Raw genomic sequence first — 13048 nt, 5'->3', positions numbered from 1 at the left:
GGATGACCTGGGGCTCCACTGAGGGGAAGGAGCTCCTGCAATTTGGGGGTCAGCCAAAGGCAGGAAGGGGCATTTGGGTGACAGTGAAAAGTGTGGTGTGTGTGCATGTACACATATGCTTGTGCATGAGTGCTGAGCATGTATGCACACACTGAGATTGATGAGGCATTAACTTTCCCAGAATGGGTGACTGAGGGGCTTGAGTGGGAGATGACTTTGGTGTGGGTTGTACTGTGAGCAGCCAGGACTCACAGAGGCAGGGGTGGCTCCTCCAGGGAGGCATCACCAGTTTGTCCTCTGGAATTTGAAAGCGGTAGCAATGGAAAACTTTTTCTACATTCTTTGGAGTAACTGTCTTTCATGATTTCATTTTATCTTTGTTGTTGGCTTACAAGCTGTGCCTCTTCGTTTGCCTTAGGTTTTACACTATGGTAATAGCCTACTTTTAAATAGTATTGTGCCACTTCAATGAAGAGTATGAGATCCTTGCAGCAAGATTCTTTCACTGCCCCTCTTCCACTGTTTGTGTTATTGTTGTCATTTGCTTTATTTATACATAAGTTATAAACCTCACAATACATTTATATATATTTTGGGCTTTACACAGTTCATTGAGTTCTAAAAAGATTTAGAAAAATAAGAAAAAATTAATATTTGTTTGAAAAATTCATTAATGTTGTATGTGACTATAGTTTATTGCTAGCATCCAGTATATAAATGTACCATAACCTATTTACATACTCCATCACTGAGGGACATTTATACTGTTTCTGGTTTTTCCTAATTAGGGATAAATTGAAAATGAAAGTGAAGTCGCTCAGTCGTGTCCGACTCTTTGTGACCCCATGGACTGTAGCCTACAAGGCTCCTCCGACCATGGGATTTTCCAGGCAATAGTACTGGAGTGGATTGTCATTTCCCTCTCCAGGGGATCTTCCCAACCCAGGGATCGACCCCGGGTCTCCCGGATTGTAGGCAGAAGCTTTACCGTCTGAGCCACCGGGGAAGTCAAGGCCAATATTAAAAGCTTTGTATAAGTATTCTGATGCTCATGTCCCCGAGGAGGTTTCCTGGATCAAAGAGTATGCATAAATATCTTTTATTTTACTCAGTTCAGTTCAGTCGCTCAGTCGTGACTGACTCTTTGCAACCCCATGAACCTCGCAGCACGCCAGGCCTGCCTGTCCATCACCAACTCCCGGAGTCCACACAAACCCATGTCCATCGAGTCAGTGATGCCATCCAACCATCTCATCCTCTGTCATCCCCTTCTCTTCCTGCCCTCAATCTTTCCCAGCATCAGGGTCTTTTCAAATGAGTCAGCTCTTCGCATCAAGTGGCCAAAGTACTGGAGTTTCAGCTTCAACATCAGTCCTTCCAATGAACACCCAGGACTGATCTCCTTTAGGATAGACTCGTTGGATCTCCTTGCAGTCCAAAGGACTCTCAAGAGTCTTCTCCAACACCACAGCTCAAAAGCATCAATTCTTTGGTGCTCAGCTTTCTTAATGGTCCAACTCTCACATCCATTCATGACCACTGGAGAAACCATAGCCTTGACTAGACGGACCTTTGTTGGCAAAATAATGTCTCTGCTTTTTAATATGCTATCTAGGTTGATCATAACTTTCCTTCCAAGGAGTAAGCGTCTTTTAATTTCATGGCTGCAATCACCATCTCCAGTGATTTTGGAGCCCAAAAAAATAAAGTCAGTCACTGTTTCCCCATCTATTTGCCATGAGGTGATGGGACCAGATGCCATGATCTTCGTTTTCTGAATGTTGAGCTTTAAGCCAACTTTTTCACTCTCCTCTTTTACTTTCATCAAGAGGCTCTTTAGTTCTTCTTCACTTTCTGCCATAAGGGTGGTGTCATCTGCATATCTGAGGTTATTGATAGTTGTCCCAGCAATCTTGATTCCAGCTTGTGCTTCTTCCAGCCCAACGTTTCTCATGATGTACTCTGCATATAAGTTAAATAAGCAGGGTGACAATATACAGCCTTGATGTACTCCTTTTCCTATTTGGAACCAGTCTGTTGTTCCATGTCCAGTTCTAACTGTTGCTTCCTGACCTGCATATAGATTTCTCAAGAGGCAGGTCAGGTGGTCTGGTATTCCCATCTCTTTCAGAATTTTCCACAGTTTATTGTGATCCACACAGTCAAAGGCTTTGGCATAGTCAATAAAGCAGAAATAGATGTTTTTCTGGAACTCTCTTGCTTTTTCCATGATCCAGCAGATGTTGGCAATTTGATCTCTGGTTCCTCTGCCTTTTCTAAAACCAGCTTGAACATTAGGAAGTTCACGGTTCACGTATTGCTGAAGCCTGGCTTAGAGAATTTTGAGTATTACTTTACTAGCATGTGGAATGAGTGCAATTGTGTGGTAGTTTGACCATTCTTTGGCATTGCCTTTCTTTGGGATTGGAATGAAAACGGACCTTTTCCAGTCCTGTGGCCACTGCTGAGTTTTCCAAATTTGCTGGCATATTGAGTGCAGCACTTTCACAGCGTCATTTTTCAGGATTTGAAATAGCTCAACTGGAATTCCATCACCTCCACTAGCTTTGTTGGTAGTGATGCTTCCTAAGGCCCACTTGACTTCACATTCAAGGATGTCTGGCTCTAGGTGAGTGATCACACCATCATGATTATCTGGGTCGTGAAGATCTTTTTTGTACAGTTCTTCTGTGTATTCTTGCCACCTCTTCTTAATATCTTCTGCTTCTATTAGGTCTCTACCATTTCTGTCCTTTATTGAGCCCATCTTTGCATGAAATGTTCCCTTGGTATCTCTAATTTTCTTGAAGAGATCTCTAGTCTTTCCTGTTCTATTGTTTTCCTCTATTTCTTTGCATTGATTGCTGAGGAAGGCTTTCTTATCTCTCCTTGCTCTTCTTTGGAACTCTGCATTCAAATGGGTATATCTTTCCTTTTCTCCTTTGCTTTTCGCTTCTCTTCTTTTCACAGCTATTTGTAAGGCCTCCCCAGACAGCCATTTTGCTTTTTTGCATTTCTTTTTCTTGGGGATGGTCTTGATTCCTGTCTCCTGTACAGTGTCACGAACCTCCATCCATAGTTCATCAGGCACTCTATCAGATCTAGTCCCTTAAATCTATTTCTCACTTCCACTGTATAATCATAAGGGATTTAATTTAAGTCATACCTGAATGGTCTAGTGGTTTTCTCCACTTTCTTCAATTTCAATCTGGATTTGGCAATAAGGAGTTCATGATCCAAGCCACAGTCAGCTCCCAGTCTTGTTTTTGCTGATTGTATAGAGCTTCTCCATCTTTGGCTGCAAAGAATATTATCTGTCTGATTTTGGTGTTGACTGTCTGGTGATGTCCATGTGTAGAGTCTTCTCTTGTGCTGTTGGAAGAGGGTGTTTGCTATGACCAGTGCATTCTCTTGGCAGAACTCTATTAGCCTTTGCCCTGCTTCATTCTGTACTCCAAGGCCAAATTTGCCTGTTACTCCAGGTGTTTCTTGACTTCCTACTTTTGCATTCCAGTCCTCTATAATGAAAAGGACATCTTTTTTGGGTGTTAGCTCTAGAAGGTCTTGTAGGTCTTCATAGAACTGTTCAACTTTAGCTTCTTTAACGTTACTGGTTGAGGCATAGACTTGGATTACCGTGATATTGAATAGTTTCCCTTGGAAACAAACAGAGATCATTCTGTCATTTTTGAGATTGCATCCAAGTACTGCATTTCGGGCAAATTGTCTTCCAAAGTAGTTGTACCAATCTATTAATATAACCTCAGTTGTAGTGCATGAGTTTCCACTGCCATCTGTGGAGAAATTGTCTTAATACATACATAAATCTATTGTGTCTATACAATAGATATTACGAGGTTGTACAGTGCATAGCCTGAACATCTGAATATGAGAGGCCGGAGATAAATACCTTTTGTCTTTTCCCTGGGAGCCAGTATAGACATAAAACCAATACCCCAAATCCTACATCCATAAGGACATTCTAAGGTCGACCAAGAGATCTGAGCTCTGAAGTATCACCGCTTTTAAAAAATCTTATTCATGAGATGATGGTCTTGACAGCTATTTTGTACCATTTTGTGCAATTTAATCATGCCACTAGCCCCAGTCACAGTTGATAAACCATAAATCAAATATTGACCAAGCTAGTGCAATCAGAAAACTTTCTCCCAGAATGAAGAAAAGAGATTCAATTTTTGTATTATGTAGGTGGTTATGTATAGGGCACCTAAAAATCCAGTCTTCAGAGAGAGAGAGAGATTGTAGAAAAAAATAAATCATAATCTTAGGGGATAGATGAGCAAAGGAAAAGAGAGAATCTTAGTCATTTTCCTAGTTATTGGTTCCTTCCAGAGACTTCTTCAGGTCAAGTTGCACTCCAATCGTTTGGTTCCTTATACAGCGCTTTCTCTTTAGAATTCCCCAATTTGTGTCAGTACTGGTTTGCCTTGGTATGTACGCGTTTGCAACAACTTAAGTGTGAAATCCATAAGGACAGTAAGTTTTGTTGGTTTTGTCCACTACTATGCTTTTTAGCCTTTAAAATAATTTTGCACCTAGAACTCTCTCAATAAGTAGCTGTTGAATTGAAGAGCAACAAAAATAAACATCTCCACAAGTTTCATAGAATTGTCCCTTATTACAGGGGGAGGATGTTCTTGTTAGATTACAACAGGAATAAGAAAAAAAAAAAAGGATTCAATGAACTCTAAGATAAAACAATTAACTTCTTTAAAGTCTAAGCTGAGCAGTAAGGGCTTCACTGATGTGGCATTTGGGCTAAATGTTGAAAGATGTCATAAAAATAAACAGTAGTGGGACTTCCCTGGTGGTCCAGTGGTTAGGAATCTACCTGCCAGTGGAGGGGACATGGGTTCGATCTCTGCTCTGGGAAGATTCCACAAACCATGGGGCAACTAAGCCCATGAGCGATAATTACTGAGTCCACACTCTAGAGCACGTGATCTGCAACAAGAAAGATCACTGTTATGAGAAGACTGCACACAGCAACTAGAGAGTAGCCCCCTGCTAGCTGCAACTAGGGAAAGCCCACATGCAGCAACAAAGACCCAGTGAAGACAAAAATAAAATTAAGATAAAATAAAAGAAAAAAATAAAGAGTAGTGATTCAGGTTGGGGAAAATCTGCAATTTAGGAAAGATTTAGATGAGGGAAGATTTTTCTAATCTGAAAATTATAAAGAGGAAACAGAACATGAGGATTCCCAGAGACGCAAAGAAAGATAATGAATGTATGCTGGCTGCTTAAAGAATTACCTTAAATTGACAGTTTATGTGGGAGTCTCACTATGGGTGAGACTAGAGAGAATTGGGTAGTAGATCACATCACTAAGTCTTATAATCATACTTAGGAAGTTATCAATATTCACACAAAAGCAACTGGGACCCATGAAAATCATGTCACTCTTCATAGTAACTCTTGACCTCTCCAAATTGTGCTGTTTGTATCCTGAACACTTGACCTCTTGCCTGCTTTTGAATGACAGATAAGTAAGTAGTTTATATTTAAATTTTTCAATCCATTATTTTTCTCACGGTATATTGCTTTGTTGATTTCTTTCTCTATACTACTTTTTAAAAAAATTAAAAAACACATAAAAACCCAGTACTCACTCTGACTTCAGAGGCCTGTATTCATACCAGCTCTGCTGTGCTGCACCTAACTGGCTAGTCCTACCTTGTACTGTTCTTTCCCATTAGGAGAAGGGACTAAATGCACTGGAAATAGTTGGAATATATAATAGTAAATGATTAGTTTTTTAGATGGAGGCTGTAGAGGTACTTCATTTTCTAAGACATAGGACACATGGCTTACTTTTATCCTTCTTCTGTGGAAGATTCCAAGTCTAGCTGTGGATGTGAAATAGTTCTCAATCTACAACAATGATCTTGCTCCCAATCTAACACAGCCGGGTGTGACTTTAGTGCCTTTGAAAATGATGAAGCACACGGTATACAACTACCATGCCACGTTCAGCCAAATTATCACTGTCCTTTTGCAATATCTCTGTGGAAACTCTAATTTAGCTTAAGAAATCAAGTCTCTTTAACTGAAATATTGTTGCTTTTTGCATTTAAAAAACCCTGTAAACACATCTGTGGGTGTTTAGTCGCCAAGTCATGTCCGACTCTTGCCACCCCATGGACTGCAGCCCGCCAGTCTCCTCTGTCCATGGGATTTTCCAGGGAAGAATACTGGAGTGGGTTGCCATTTCCTTCTCCAGGGGATCTTCCAGACTCAGGACCTGAACCCCAGACTCCTGCATGGCAAGTGAATTCCAGCATTGCAAACAAATTTGTTACGGACTGAGCTACGAGGCGAAGCCCAATATACATTTAGTTTCTGTTTTAAATTCATGCGCTAGAGTGAGGCATTTCATTCTGCCTTAAATCATAAATGACTAACATTTGAATTCTGAAATAGTGTGGACAAATACCTTTTCATATGCTTATTTTCTGAAGTGACTGTCTTTTATCTATCTATGTTACCTTCTGATAAACTAAATTATCTGTCTTTTTCTTACTGATTTGTAGTTATTCTTTATATTTTCTGGATACTAGTTCTTTGTTGGATAAAGTATTATAAGTATCTTCCCCAAATCTGTGGCTTGCTTTTTCACTTGCTTATGGCATCCATCTTTTGATTGAGACTGTGTCTAGTACATTGGATACCTTTGTACAATTTATAAAAATGCTCCCTTTCTGATGGCTTGGTAAGTGTAATGTGGGCTGAATTTCAACTTTCACTTGCTTCTGTCAGATGTCTTTGTGCAGATCACCTATATAATGCATTACATAACAGTGGCAGCTCTGCTTTTGATTATCCAAAATTCTAAATTTTAATGTAGTCAAATTTACCACTTCTTTCCTTTATGTAGTCAAGTTTGTATTACTTTTTTCTTTCTTTTATAAAAAGTTGGTACTTGTGTCCTACTTAGAAAGACTTCCATTACTCCAATGTTGTGATGATATATTTCTTTATCTTATAAAACTTTATGGTTTGGATTTTTAACATTTAGATGTACCTTTTGTTTAATGTTTCCAATAAATAATTAAGTGTAATGTAGGAAATGGCAACCTGCTCTAGTATTCTTGCCTGGGAAATCCCATGGAGAGTCGCTAAGTTGTGTCCGACTCTTTGCAACCTGATAGATCGAAGCACACCAAGCTTCCCTGTTCTTCACTATCTCCTGAAATTTGCTCAAACTCATGTCCATTGAGTCAGTGATGCCATCCAACCATCTCATCCTCTATCACCCTCTTCTCCTCCTGCCCTCAATCTTTCCCAGCACCAGGGTCTTTTCCAATGAGTTGGCTCTTCACGTCAGGTGGCCAAAGTATTGGAACTTCAGCTTCAGCATAAGTCCTTCCAATGCATTCTTGCCTGGAGAATTCCATGGACAGAGGAGCCTGGCAGGCTACAGTCCATGAGGTCACAAGGAGTCGGACATGACTGAGTGACTAACACACAGGTAGATGTTAGGCAATTTGATACCGTAAAGATGGAACCGAGAGAGAGATAAAATGCCAAGGGACTGCTTTGGTGAAAGAAAGTGAAAGTGAAGTCGCTCAGTCATGTCCAACTCTTTGTGACTCCGTGGACTGTAGCCTACCAGGCTCCTCAGTCCGTGGGATTTTCCAGGCAAGAATACTGGAGTGGGTTGCCATTTCTTTCTCCAGGGGATCTTCCCAACCCAGGGATCAAACCCAGGTCTCCTGCATTGTAGGCAGACGCTTTACCGTCTGAGCCACCAGGGACTGCTTTGGTATGTGTCTTCTAATTCTGTGAAAACTTCCTCTTGCCTTTAGAAGAGTAAAGTCTCAAGGAGAGCTCAGAGAGGGCTTTCTGTGCTAATATTTTCTTTTGTATGTCTGCTTTTGTTCTTTGTTCATCACGCTGACCAAGCAGCTCAACCTTCAGGCATAGCTAGGTTTCAAACCGACGTCTCATGGACTCTAACACCCTTGCTCTTTGCCATGTTGAACAATGTCTTGAGGTGCTAGCAGTGAACATGAAGGCAAGGCCTTGAGGGACTCGATGGAGAGGATTAGGACATGTTCTGTCATATTTTGAGGTCATACTGGACGGTTTGGACAGTCATGGGACAGAGCAGTATCTGACCCAGAAAGGAGTAGCCTTCTTGGACCAGAGAGAATTGTGACCCTCTGCCTCCCTTATATTTTCCCTAGGGCTGTGATAGCTCACTGAATTTAATCAAGAAACATTTATTGGGCTTCTTTGCAAGCTTGAATGTTTCTGGCAGAGAAGGAGAGTGGTGGAGCAGGACAGTGCTAGTAGCTGGTATTTCCTTAGACCAAGAGTGTCCTGAGGGTGAGGCTATTTCCTCCTGCAGGATAAAGAGCTCAGTTCCTTCGTCTATGTCGAAAGACCACAGCTCCCCCACCAACCCAGGTGCTGCCCTCGTTATGCTTCTTTCTTTGCACACTTAAGCTTGAGAAGGATGACTTCTGTGCTGCTGTACTCTCCTGTTTCCAAGGACACTGTGAACACACCAACACGCTTGCCTATTCTTATCAACATATGCCACTCCCCACCCCCTTATGGCTGCTATACTCATGACACGTTGTTACTCTGAAACAGAACTGGTGGAAAACTTGGGATATAGGTTGGACTGGTGAAGATGAGAGCAGGTTAGGCCTCCTTTCACTCTTGCTACGTAGGGGCTTCCATCTTCTTTCCAGCCTGCCTGTCTTTCACTGGCCTTTTCTGGAGGGCATTGGGCTCTGTTAGGGGCCTCTTGCTATGTGCTGGGAAACCACCTGTCTCCCAGTCTTTCCAAGGCTCATGATATGGGTAGCCATATCTTGACATAATTAAAAAAAGTAGTTCCCTAATGTTGCTTAAAATGATTGTTTTCCTAATTTTGCATCCCCTTCCTTCTTCATCATTGTTATCCATAACTTTAAGATCCTTTCCCCATTTTCATAAAGGACATTGGCTCAGGCTAACTTTCCTCCTCAACCCTGGCCATTCTCCTGGACTATGGTATGGATCATTCATGAAAATGATCTATCCAGCATCTTTAAGGGTTGTTTGCCTTCTTCAACATCAGTGACATGTTCTCTCTCCAGTCCAGGCTGTGAATACGTGAGCATACCCTAGATCATCAACCATAAATGCACCACCTCTGAAGTCTTCTATTTTAGTAGCTCTCTTTCAAACTGCCTTATTCCTTCCCCTTAACATAACAGTCCCTACTTTTATATCTCATGATGACCTCTAGGCCTGTCATCTTTCTTCCATTGTTCAGAATCCTCCTGTCTCCCCTGCCCTTCACAAGTTGGATGGCAGGCAGCTCAATGGCTCTCTCTCCAGTACTCCTGTCCTGATGTACCCTGCTGAGAGCTGGGTGAAAGCTGTTCCCAGACTGCTAAGTGTTTCTAGAGAAACAGCACAGCTGTGCACTTCTGTACACATCTTTACTCCTTCTCTCTGTATCCAAAGAAGAGGGTTCCTTTTCTCAAGACCCAACTGTCCCTCCTTTAAAGGATCATCCTTTAATTTTCTCTCAACTAGTTCTCCTCTCCCTATGAGGCAGATAATATTATTATCTCCATTTTGCAGACAAGGAAACAAATTCAGAGAGAATTCCAAGATTGTCGCATGGTCCTCCCAAACTGTAAGTGGCTAAGCCAAGAATCAAACCCAGGTCTTTTCCTCTCTCAGTGTCACACTTTTTTTTCTGCTTTGCAAAGTTTACCCACATCCTCTTGACCACCTTCCCTTCTACCTACTGCTGTCTATTCCCCTCCATAAACTTCTGTCTTGATGCACTCAGAATCATGGGAGTTCATTTCTGTCCCCACCATTCTGAGGCATTAACATCAATTGACTAAGGCCTATGCCTCCTCTAAAAGGTAAAGTCCATGAGAGCAAGAACCACATTATGCTCATCATAGTATCTCCAGGAACCAAGGAAGGGAACTGCCCTTGTTAAAGTACTCATCAACTTCCACAATATTACTTAGTCAAATCCTCATTCTCCTTGACCCATTAGAGGACTGAAACCTGCCAACCACTCCAACCTTCTTAAAACAGTCTCCTCCCTTGGCTTTGGTGAGGCCATTCTGTCCTTGTTTTCCTCCTGCCTCTGATTCCTACACACAAATTCAACCTTTAGAAATCCCTTCCATCTCTCTACCTCTCTTCATCCCTGTGTCTGTACTCAGGTCCAGGCTACCATTGTCTCTAGTGTTAAGCCTCCAGGCTTGTCTCCCTCTAATCCACACTCTTCTGTGACTGCAGAGTGACAATTGTGAATCACAAGTGTGGTTTTGCCACTTCCCTGCTTCAGAGTCTTCAGTGGCTGCCTGGAGTAAAAACTCAAACTCCTTATTATGACAGATAAGGCCTTTTATCATCTGGCCTCTATTTATCTGCCTGCCAACCCACCCTCACTTCCCACCAGACCCCCGTGCTCACTCTGTGGGGGCTGCTGTGGAGTTTCTGATCTCTATGCTCTGATTTCTATGCTCATGGTGAGCCTCTGTGGCTCACTATGCTGTTCCTCTGGTCTAGAGTGCCTTTTTTCTTTCCATCTCCTTCCTCTCCAGTGAACACCTTACCTTATCCTTCAAACACAAGCCAGATTCATCTTCTCTGTGAAGTGTTCCATGTCAGTGATTGCCCTTCCTATATATTTCCACAGAATTTTGTTCATAAAGCTATTATTGACCATTACATGCCTTTACAGCGTGCTAGATTGGGACCTCTTTCAGGGGAGAAAACAATTTTTTTCTTTCAAGTGTGTGGCTAACATGATGTATGTGTACTAGATGTCTGGTGAATGAATGAATGAATGAATGAAAACTACATGCAGAAAGAAGGGGAGAAAATTGAGAAACCAGTGACAGAAGCTTATTTTGAAGTTGGTTACTGTGGAACTCTGGATGAATAGCCAGTTTTCAGAATATGTCTAGAAGATTCTCAAAGATGACTGTAGACAGCCAAAACCTACATACAGCAGGGATGGGTCACTTGCACATTTACCTACGTGATAGTGAGAGTGATTAGGGCCTACAAGTCATGGCGAGTCAGGCAGGAAGCTCCCTATGTCAGGGCAGGGGCTGGAGCTTCTCACTGGAGACCTGGTGTTGTGCCCGTTGGAAGGCAGTTGCCAGATGCTGCCTGATTTCCTTGGTCCTGGCCCCATAGATGATGGGATTGAGCAGACATGGAAGCAGCAGGTAGAAGGCACTGAGCAGGTTGTGCACATCCTGGGAGGCAGTGCGGGCCACGCGGTAGACGATGGATGAGGACATGGTGGACGCGTAGACGGTGAAGATGACCAGCAGGTGGGAGCCGCAGGTGTTCAGGGCTTTTGAACGTGCTCTGCCTGATGAAATTCGAAAGGCTGCATGGATGATGCGGGAGTAGGAGGCTCCTAGCAGCAGCATGTCCAGGACTCTGTTGAAGATGCGGACAGTGAGCCCCACAGTCTTGTTTAGGGAGATATCCCCACAGGAAAGCTTCATCAGGGCCATGTGCTCACAGGCAAAGTGGTGGATCACATCTGAGCGGCAGAAACGAACCCTGGAGGCCAGCGCCACCACTGGAGCCACAATGCAAGTGCTCCTGGCAGCTGCCGCCCCCACCAGGCCAGCCAGCAACTGACCCGTCACTATCTCTGGGTAGCGGAGAGGGTAGCAGATGGCGACATAGCGGTCCAGGGCCATAACCAGGAGGATGTTGCAGTCAAAGACAATGAGGAAGTAGATGCAGAACATCTGGACCAGGCAGCGAGCTAGGGAGATGCGGCTGAATCGGGAGGAGAAGCTGAGCAGCATGGCAGGCACTACAGTGGTGGCGGCACAGATGTTGACAGCCAGGAGCAGAGCTATGAGCAGGTACATGGGCTGGTGCAGGCTCCTCTGGGTCACCACCGTGTGGATGACCAGGGCATTGGCAGAGACGATCACCAGGTAGATGCTGAGGAAGGGCAGCACCAGGAGAGCTCGGGACTCCTTCAGCCCCGGGAAGCCCAGCAGGACGAAGCTGGTATAGGACAGGTTGGAGCTGCCGTTGGTCCATGATGACATCTTCCCTGGGGAGTGGGATGGCTCTGGGGAGAAAAGAGGGGCAGGAGGCCTGGTTTCTGCACCCACTAGGGCTTGCCCCAGCTTTCCTAGGTTTTGATCTTCATGAATCTCCAATATCCCTAGAGAAAAAATGACAGACTAAAGCTCATTATTTAATGAGATATGCATCTGTGGATAAATCTTTGCATTTCAAATAAATTCTTCAAGGTAGATTTTAGATGTAGAATTATTGGTATCATATAATATGAACATTTATGAAGGTGCAAGTAGATTTCCAAGAACGTTGTCAGTCTTGTCATTGGTGCTAGTACTAAACTGCCTTGAGTACAAAAATTAATCCTTTGATGGTGAAAATACTATCTCATGTTAACTTGCATGCTGCCTTTTAGTTGTGGCATGTGGGATTCCGTTCCCACATGTGAATTTTCTACTCCTGTCTTTTGCCCATGCACTACTAGGGATTGTTTCTCTTAACAGTTTAAAACCATTGTTTCCCCTTTTATCCATTGAAACAGATTTTCCAAATCTTGTTAGTATTGTTTTAAAAATATTTGTTTGTTTATTTATTTAGGTTGTGCTGGGTCTCAGTGGCTGCACATGGTGTCTTTAGTTGCGGCCTGTGGGATTGAGTTCCCTGACCAGGGGTTGAACCTGGGCCATCTGCATTGGGAGTGTAGAGTCTTAGCCACTGGACCACCAGGGAAGTCCCTTGTTAGTATTTTTATCTTATTTATGATATTAAGACTAAGAGTTTTAAATTTATAAAATTAAATCTCTAGACACCTCTTCGTGAGTTCTTTTCTTGGTTTATTAGAATGATTCTCATTCAAAGATCAAAAAGATAGTATACTGTATTTTGTTCTTCTTTAAAGCACGGCTTAATTTTTTTAATTAAGTTTTGATACACATGAAATTCACTTTGCTATGTGACATTAAGTCATGATCTAACTTGATATTTTTCTCCCAGG

General features: G+C 42.7%; 1 protein-coding gene and 1 non-coding gene across 2 annotated transcripts; both read right to left on the bottom strand.

The window, feature by feature from the left end:
• Nucleotides 1-11096: 11096 nt before the first annotated feature.
• Nucleotides 11097-12080, bottom strand: LOC139187178 (olfactory receptor 52K1-like). The gene has a single exon (XM_070803185.1). It carries the CDS (start codon nt 12078-12080, stop codon nt 11097-11099), a length of 984 nt encoding a protein of 327 aa, XP_070659286.1.
• A 630-nt stretch (nt 12081-12710) lies between these two features.
• Nucleotides 12711-12783, bottom strand: TRNAG-CCC (transfer RNA glycine (anticodon CCC)). Its single transcript has one exon. It is a non-coding gene; the product is annotated as a tRNA-Gly (tRNA).
• Nucleotides 12784-13048: the final 265 nt, after the last annotated feature.

This window comes from Bos indicus, chromosome 15 (assembly GCF_029378745.1).
Source record: "Bos indicus isolate NIAB-ARS_2022 breed Sahiwal x Tharparkar chromosome 15, NIAB-ARS_B.indTharparkar_mat_pri_1.0, whole genome shotgun sequence".
Taxonomy (NCBI): Eukaryota; Metazoa; Chordata; class Mammalia; order Artiodactyla; family Bovidae; genus Bos; species Bos indicus.
Note: the sequence above shows the minus strand (reverse complement) of the source record. Positions and strands in the feature narration are given on the sequence as shown.